Raw genomic sequence first — 8,922 nt, 5'->3', positions numbered from 1 at the left:
GTCTCGAGGCACTGTCCCGCTGGGTACTGCGGGGGCGACTTATACGCGAGTCCAGACCTCGAGTTCTTTTTCTCTCTTTTTTCTCGCGAGCTCGACGCGCCGTACGAGACGCTGACGGAGTGGTGGGGCTGGACGGCGGCCGCGTGGGATCGACGAGGGGAGGGATAAGGACGGAAAGAGTCGACGGAGGGAGAGCGGTGAGGCGACGACAGGGGGGAGCGAGAAAGAGGGAGCTGCACCGCGAAAGGACGGAGGAACCGGCCGCTGCCGGCTGCGCGCGCATCGGATTGTGGAGGTTAGGTTAGACGCTGCGGAAAACAAGAGCAAAGCTGCGGAGTGTTTGGTCTCCGAGCATCTTGGTTAGGTCGATAAAGGATCGACGGTCCTTCGTTATGTCGTCGGTGTATTCCATCGCAATGCTTGGTTACAGGTTATTTAGGCGACGGGAGACGCGGAATGGACTGTCTCTCAGGCCTTCGAGAATGGGTTGGAAAGATGGAACAATGTTTCGATACTTTCGGGAGATATTGTCCGTGGCACTTTCATCGGGAATCCACGCATGTGTTGGACTCGGGGAATGCGAGATCAGGGCCAGGGCACTTGCTTGGTAGAGAATATATGCTCTGGGGCAAGGTGCGACCACTTTAAGTGACATAAGATCGGTTTAAAGAAACGTAGGTTGTTTGACGGGCCGACTGTCATGGCCACTTTGAGTTCGATCAGCTGACCATGGGAAACGCGTGGCGCCATCTCTCGTGTTTCCATGGATCCGCGGCAGCAAGAATATTCGCGTGTCGGAGACCGGTGGAAATTTTATTTTCCTATAGAAATCGAAAAGCAGAGACACGCCGCGTATTTAGACCTTTTAAGAGTGTGCGGAAAATAGACTGGTGAATTCGGAAGGGAAATGTCGAAACTTATTCGCGTTGACTTTGAAGTTTTCGGGACGGTGCAGGGTGAGTAAAAAAGCATTTGGCTTGCAAATATTCTGACAGGGTATATATGATAAATCTTAATAATGGCTTTTTTTCCTTTCAGGAGTATTCTTCAGAAAGGTTAGTCGAAAAATGCTAGATAATTGATCAGGTTAACCTCCGCTAGCTAATCAGGAATAACTTTTGGTAATGTAAAGCCCCAGGTAGCAGCACTGCTCGCATTCGTGTCGGTAACAGCAATCTCGCTGGTATCGGGACTCGATAATTCAGGAACCATTTACTTATTTCAAATAATGTACTTCAATGTGACAGATGCAATGAAAATATTCTAATTTCTAATGTAAATTTATTTTCTTTAAATACATTACAGAACACACAAAAACGAGGAGAAGAACTGGGCCTAAAAGGATGGTGCATGAATACCAAGAATGGAACGGTCGTTGGCAGACTGGAAGGCGAGAAAAGTAAAATAGAAGAAATGTAAGAGTTACTTATATTAGCAATACACGGGTTATTATGCCAGAACATTATTAGGTGCACAGTGATACGTATTTCTTTTAGGAAACACTGGCTAAGCAAAGTAGGAAGTAAAAATTCTGTCATCGACAAGGCTGAATTTCGAAACGAGCAGGAAATCAACGTACCTTCCTTTACAGGCTTCAGTATTAAACATTAGACACGCCATTGCATAACTTTTCATTAAATGATTGCTAAAGACTACTTTCCTCTGTAGTTTAAGGTATAACATTGATTCCAAAGAATAAAGCACACGTCTAAGACGGTATGATTTTTCAAACTCATATTTTCAAACTACTATTTCCCCTGTTAATTTTATTTAACACTTATTGCAAAAGTAAAGCAGTGTTCATATATTTCTTATTAATTTAAGAATCATAGGAGGATGTATTAAAGTACTCAGGTGGTGAAAGTCCCGAAAAGAAGTGGGCCGAAGAAAAAGCATGAACTCGCGTAAGTGCGGCTTCTACGTGTACGCACCTCCACTCTTTTCCTTGCACTGTCAAGTACTGAGTCCCGAGCGGTCTTACCTCATACCTTGGTGAGCGCTCGCGCCGTGCGGTTCGCTCCTTTCGCTCCAAAAAATTGTTACTCGTGAAAATGGATAAACCAAACTCTTAAAATAGAAAACATACAACTGTAAAGCCCTCAAGAGATTAATATAATTCAAATTTTCTAACACTCGTCGTGACGGACAATAGAAGTAAATGTGTAATGAAGAGCAAAGTGCGCGCTTTGATACTGACAATCGCACATATAATTACAAAGTAAATCAGGAAGTGGCAAGGTATTTCATTAGCCGGTATTCGTTGCCGTTTCACTGCCTTCAACGGCACACGAGAGCCGAGTGAATTATGAACTGAAAACAGGCACTGCGTTTTCGATTTAATCTCAGAACAATGTTACCGATAAGGAAATTACGAAAAAATGGTAATGATCTGAATGGAAAAATCCCAGCCTGAAGGATATCCCATCGACTGAATATAGTGCATCAGGAATATTTACCACAAAATCGAGATCATGCCGTTCAGTCTCAAGTGCTGTAAAAGCTTCTTCAAGCACACGTGGCATCCTCAACAGGTGAGTGAGCTTAAAAGGGTAACAGAATGTCTTTCGGAGAAGACCCCGCGACAGAAAATGTTATTATAACAGGTACGACTCGGGATGCGAGCTTGGATTTCTTCGAGGCAGGAAAAAATTATTTACCTTGAACTACCCTGAAAGTGAGAGGACGGAATCTCGGTGCTGGTATCGGTGTGCTCAGTGATCGTATATACGATGCCAGCATCGTATATACGATCTTCTTGGATGCTTATTAACATGGAAGTAAATGTCAGAAAAGAACTCGTAGAGGGGAGGCGCTAAAATGAATATCTATTACAAATTTGACGACTAATCGAGAATTGAATGCCGCTCCAAATGGTATCGACTCGCGGTATAAATACTGCATTGGCCGTAGAAACAATGACGAAGAGTGATTTAATATGCAGAAGTCAGCAATTACGTATCCGTGCAGTCGACCGTATATTTTGCGTGAGCAACGTGTGGACACGTAACTTCAATATCACGTTAAATATTAATAATTATACCTCCTACCCACCTCTGCCGTTCGACCGGCGTCGAGTATTTTCACGATTTGAATTTCTGCCAAGACATAGCCGTAACTTTTATCTTTATCATTTCGGTCGTTTCGAACGTCACGACTGGCAAACACAAATAACAAACCCATGCAAATCACCCGCCCGTTTTATATTGCTGTAATATTGCATATTCTTGACATGCCTGAGGATAATGTCTGCAACTCGTTTTCCGGGATGAACGGTTCAGAGTTACCGTTGCATAACTTGGAGGCGATTGCAAGCCATTACAACCGTAAAAAACTAGGCTCATCCGTCATTATCGGGGTTCGTATCGCATTACCGGCGGGAAATTCATAGTCGAGCAGCGTAACGCGACACCGAGTGACATGTATTACAAATGAGATAATACTAACGAATAACATGTAAAATTAATGCGGTTAAAAAAAAAGGGGAGCCACTATGATAAGACCGGGGAGAATTCAGACGTGGACATACTCGTCCGTCGAAAACAGGAAATCCAAAACCTTGCGGTTTCGATCCTGCCAACCGGAAGCCTGATTAACTTCTTGGCATGCTCTCTTCCTGGAGATAAAAGTTAAATATTATTCACGATGTGTGCAAATCGAAAGCCAGACATTGACTCATCTGATTATCAACGCACCGTTAATTTTGCGACAAGAAAAGGTGCTAGGTGTTTGGAATGACATGTCGTGCTTCGTTGTGCAGTTTTTTGTAATCTCTTTTCTGAGGCTCGTGTGCAGATGCAACGGAGGTGCAAATCTCTCATGGTACGTCCTCGTACGTCCCGTGCACAATTCTTTCGTATCTCCGGTGTGGAAGTTTGCTCATCTTGGGTGTCTTCGTCCACATTCTTCGTGGTGCTGCAGGCAAGAAAAAGGGAACTTTCTCCTTTCTATCTATGACGCAAACCGTGCCCGATTTAACGCTGCACGGAGTACAAATCGCACGTGGCAAATTGTACGGAGACAAGTAATCGCGTTCTTTTCAGACCGTGCAGAATGCAGCATCATTTCCCCACCTCGTCGCTTCCCTCTTGACACATCAATGACATCGTGGACGGACGGTTGTCATTTATTACAAAATCAGTCGACACCACGAGTAGCCCTTCGCAAAATTCGACATGGGTCATTTTTCGAATTTTCACGCGTCATTTATACCATTCATCCGCAATGTTCCAAATGTCATTCGCGATGACAGTCTGCTCGCCTATCGTGCCGATTCCTTGATCCCTTTTTATAGGAGCACGTCCTAAAATTGATACATGACATTCGGGTCCAATTAACTTCACTTCTATCAATTTTGAGGATTTACATGACTCCTGCCAAATGACAGCCTGAGAAGGACCCCCTGACAATCGCCGTCAACCGAATGAGCCTCACGAAGCTGCGCAAGGTATCTCCCGTAAATTTGATTAATAAAATGGTTAATTGCACTAGGGTTTCCTTAATATAATCGAAGGTGAGGAAGAGTCGCGTATGAGAGAAACGAGTCGCTGTCCACGTTGAGCCACGTGGTTTTTATTGACGCCTTAACCGGTCGGATTACAATTGATTATCCTGAAAATGTGCATAATTAAAAAAAAAAATCATACATGCACGTCCTGGGAGAAAACGTTAGATAATGGGGAGATCAGGGGTCAGTATAGATAAAGACTGATAAAGAGGCGCCCTGTTCGTTAACTGGCTAGTTCCTCAGTTAGTCGCCGAGTATTATTCTCCGGCTCCCCGTCGCTGACGGGCTCGTTCTGGTACAGTCAATGTGCTCCATCGATACTCGTCACTCGACACTCGATAAACTGCTTGCCGAGAAGAGACGAAAAGAAATTCAATACCTCGTTTCGTTCGGTGCGAATAAATTCTGCGCTCGCAGAAGGTGAAATTATTCAAGTCGCACTTTTGGAAAGAGTTAACGTCGGTGCCTGTTGGATTTTCCTTCCACTGTCCTCGTTACCGGCACTGCGGTGTTCGAGTCATTCGGGCCAATGATCAGTGACAAGAAGAGGAAGTTACGAATAATATAAGGAGAGAAAGTGAACCCGGGGACGGATGTTGGAAGTTGCGGCGATGATGTGCCGGGAGAAAAACCCGGGAAGAACTTAGGCGAGTCGAGAGGGCTTTAAATGCCAAGGCGATTAGGATGAATGTCGATGCCAACCGTAGGATCTACAATGGACCCCGATTCAAAGTAGGTTGTCTAGAAAAAAAAAAAAAAAAGAAATCGTCTTCGCGGAAAATCGAACGACTTCGACGAAAATCGGGGTGAGATCAGCTGGTCGACTTCTTCCTCCTTTCTTTCCTTCGATAGTATTGCCAGTGGTAGTACTTCGGCTGAGGGAAAGTATGCCGATGCTTAGCGCCATGCCAATGATAAATTCGGTCCCGCTCCGATTACAGTAAATTTAAATTACATGAAGAATACCTTTCTAATCTGTCGTGAGCGGTGAAGAGATCAGAGAGGTTCTGTAAAACGATTTCGTTATCGTGTCGCTCGGTATCGAATTTTCTTTTGTACGTATCGACGTTGTATGGTGCCCTGTAAGAAGGACGAGGTGAGGCTGTAGAAAGTGAGTGGATGCTGTGTCGAGAAAAAGTACATGAGCATATGGGTCTCACTTGCACGGCAATCGCAATGACCGTTGATACGAGTACGTCGAATCGCTGTGCTTGGAAATCATGGAGACTATTTATTCGCAAGTTGTAACAATAAGTCTCCCCAATCCCCCCCACATTTCCCAGCTAATTAGACTACAATGTTGCTTCTTTACACATCGCTTAACCCGGCTAATTAGGTTGACTTAATTTACGAGATTTCACGACAGAATTATCGCAGCATGCTTACTGATGCAGCTTATGTGATAATTTATTAATAACGTCCCGACAAAAGGCAAATGTCTGCGGTATAATTACAAAAGAAGAATCTCTCAATAGCTCAGAATAAATGGAAATCGCATTCATCGTGATCTTCCTTACGATTTCTGTCTCCTTCTTTTCTCTCTCGCTTCGGGTGAAATTTCTCATAAATTGTCCCTCACGAGATTCTCCTTTAAGAGATTTCATAAATTAAGTAAGAGTCTCGGTTAATCGGGTTTCAAAAATAGATGGTGGTGGTGCCGTGCCCCGGTTCTATGTGGGATTTCCCATACCTGGACCAAGTAATCTGCATCATGGATTCTGTCTACGAATTGGGACCAGAGCCCAAGAAAGACATCTTCCCCGGCAAGAGTCGGATCCCAGTGCACGTAATTTATTATTAGAAGTTACTCTAACTTGAGTTATTTCACGTGAATTACCCTCACGTTGCGCTGTGATTGCGTTGTGATTAAATCATAGCCGAAATTCCTTTCCCATCGTTTCTCGCATCGAAGACCCCATGTTCTCATCTCATATTATTTTCCAGCGACGATTAATTGGAATACCCTTATTTTAAAGATGTTCCAAAATAGAGAGTGTCTTAAAATCCAAGGTGAGATTTCGAATTTCTTTCCAGATCGATGGCCCGGCGACATTCGAGCCCAGGAAAAGTGGCTCTCGAGGTGCCAGCATCGGCACCGGAGCTGGGGAAACCGAGTTGGGGATGATAAAGGTGGTCGCCCCGACGTCCAGCGTCGCGACGTCAACCCCTTTGCCGGCTGGCGGCATCCCTTGCAGAAATGGAGGTTGCAAAGCCTCGAGAAGTCGAGGTGAACCACGGCCGGAAAGTCCCTGGCACCTCCTCAAGACCATCTTCCTCGTCTCCGTGATAGTAGCCCTTATCGTTTGGGTCATTGTCTACACCCTGCTGGCGCAATATCAGATCCTCTGAAATGTTTAATAAACATTATCAATGATGATCAATGTCAAGGGGGCATGACTTCATTTTCCGCGGCCATCTCGGGCCGTTCTACAATAATATCTAATATCCCGGATATAACGACGTTTGCATCCGACATTTGTGTAAATAACTTGACATTTTAATGGCAGGGGGGAGAGGGTGTAATTAACCGAGGGGACATGTTAAAATCGTGTGATATTTAACAGTACATCGTCACGGGCGTATAATCGCTCCGAGTGCCAATTCACAAAAATGTTCGCATGAGTAATTGTACATATTTTTATATCATCACTTTCTCTGCAATCGACGAGCAATTGGCGATTGGGATTGAATAAAAAGATGCAGAAGTATGAGACTCTTTTGAGATCTGCCCAACTTTTGTCCCAGTTCTCGGACAAAAAGAAGATATCATTTTCGATGACAATGTCCGTTTCGTAATCTCGCAATCTAAATAGTTGGTGGAGGAATTAATGTTTCCGCGAATTAAGCGTGAAGTTAGCCATGGGCTGTTTTATCGAGGAAAAGTGACATTCTGCGAAGAAGAGCTGAAATTTTCAACCTAGCCGATACATGCGACAGGATGGAAAAAGGATCCTTTTTTGCGCTTGTAAAATTGTGCAATAGAGGTAAACCACAAGTATGAATATGCAGAAGAATCAGGGACTGGGCGTCCCTCGTGAAAAGGAATATTTATTGATAACGTAATCTCTTGATTTTGCAGTGTATGCGCTCCTACAGTTTGGAGAAAACAATTCGCCAGGATTCCATAAATCCTGAACGGATCGGGACTGATATTTAGTCCGCGACGACTGTTTAGTAGCAGCCAACAAGAGTTTTAAGGTAAGACTGCTTTCTTCCGATTTCTATACCCAAAGAAACGCTCGTTTGTCGGCCAGAATCTTGTGCAACAGCGGGAATTCGTTGGCACCGAGGAAAACGTCTAGGAAAATTCTGCAACCGCATTTTACGACTAACGAGGCAAATCCCGAGCAAATTCTCAGCTAAATCTGCGGTCGCATTCATATTCCACTGTTATTAATAGAAATATTAAGTGGTAAAAAGTGGGTTTCCTGAGCCCTGACAAGGAAGAAAAAGGTCCCCCGTAAAAGTAATTCTGTTCTTATGCGCCAGTCTCGTTCCTTCAAATAGCAGTAACTTAGTATAAATTGTCGGTAAAAAGAGCGCAAGCCACAAACGTTTAAAGGAAACGACACAACAAAAACTACTAACAATTCGTGCTCGGTTATGATCCCAACTGTAGCTAATCTTTTTCTCTTTCAGTGACTACACTTCGGAATCTATATGCTGTATGAATCGACCGAGCTTTACGCTCAACTCGAGGGAAAACTCAAAGACGAAAAGTACCCGATCGAGATTCTGGGAGGGAGTTCCCTGGCCAATCATTCCATTCTTTCGAAGGCAGAATTCCCGGACGTCAAGGTATTTGGAAGGGTAAGGCTCAGGTGATGTAAACAATGATTCCGGTCTTAAATTTGAATCCAGTAGCTTCGCAACGTAACTCGTGGTACTTATTTTATTGTAGGGGGAGGCGTGGAAAGTGGCGGAAAATTCCCGCTCCCTTTTCGGAAAAACGACGACATTTCGGACCCGCAACCTGGACCATCCACGGAAATCAGCGCTAAGCAATTCGCCGGACTCGTGGCCGGTAAATCAAGCAAGAAAACCGAAGACAAGGCGATTCAAATGCGACAAAATCCAAGCTCTCAAAAATTGGCTGACGACGACTTCAATGAAGAAGTACAATTACCCCTTCATTTGTCCATATATGCACGTACAAATTTACGACGGTAGTATCTATGAATATTAAAAAATCTTTCCTCTTCATTTCAGTCCTCCGTTGGTGAAGAATTGCGGGTAATTCAGAGGCAGATCCTGGTAGGATGGGACACTCTTAGATCCAGGATTATGCTCGGTTTGCTGGTCCTCTTCGTCTTCTGGCTGGCGATATACTTTCCTCTGACCGTGGGACAACCTTTATACACCAAAGGAAAAGGACGGAATAAAGAATATGCCTAATCGTATGCATCAGTTTATACTAA

The 8,922-nt window shown here is 44.1% G+C and overlaps 2 protein-coding genes across 4 annotated transcripts; both read left to right on the top strand.

Annotated features, from left to right (window-relative positions):
* Positions 1–380: 380 nt before the first annotated feature.
* Positions 381–1,698, top strand: LOC105699756 (acylphosphatase-2). Its single transcript, XM_012425012.2, has 4 exons — positions 381–956; positions 1,039–1,055; positions 1,306–1,415; positions 1,497–1,698. The coding sequence occupies exons 1-4, from the start codon at positions 908–910 to the stop codon at positions 1,609–1,611; spliced, it is 291 nt and encodes a 96-aa protein (XP_012280435.1). The 5' UTR covers positions 381–907; the 3' UTR covers positions 1,612–1,698.
* Positions 1,699–1,990: 292 nt separating this feature from the next.
* Positions 1,991–7,212, top strand: LOC105699731. 3 transcript variants are annotated; one of them, XM_023431991.1, is made up of 2 exons: positions 1,991–2,531; positions 6,539–7,212. In XM_023431991.1, exons 1-2 carry the CDS (start codon positions 2,472–2,474, stop codon positions 6,851–6,853), a joined length of 375 nt encoding a protein of 124 aa, XP_023287759.1. In that variant the 5' UTR covers positions 1,991–2,471; the 3' UTR covers positions 6,854–7,212. The 3 variants fall into 3 exon arrangements, with proteins under 3 accessions (XP_023287759.1, XP_023287761.1, XP_023287760.1); XM_023431993.1 differs by lacking the exon at positions 1,991–2,531 and adding an exon at positions 3,899–4,444; XM_023431992.1 differs by lacking the exon at positions 1,991–2,531 and adding an exon at positions 4,699–5,236.
* Positions 7,213–8,922: the final 1,710 nt, after the last annotated feature.

Source organism: Orussus abietinus, unplaced genomic scaffold, assembly GCF_000612105.2.
Source record: "Orussus abietinus isolate OABI.00-Male unplaced genomic scaffold, Oabi_2.0 scaffold182, whole genome shotgun sequence".
Lineage (NCBI taxonomy): Eukaryota > Metazoa > Arthropoda > Insecta > Hymenoptera > Orussidae > Orussus > Orussus abietinus.
This window is presented reverse-complemented; position numbering and strand designations above follow the sequence as displayed.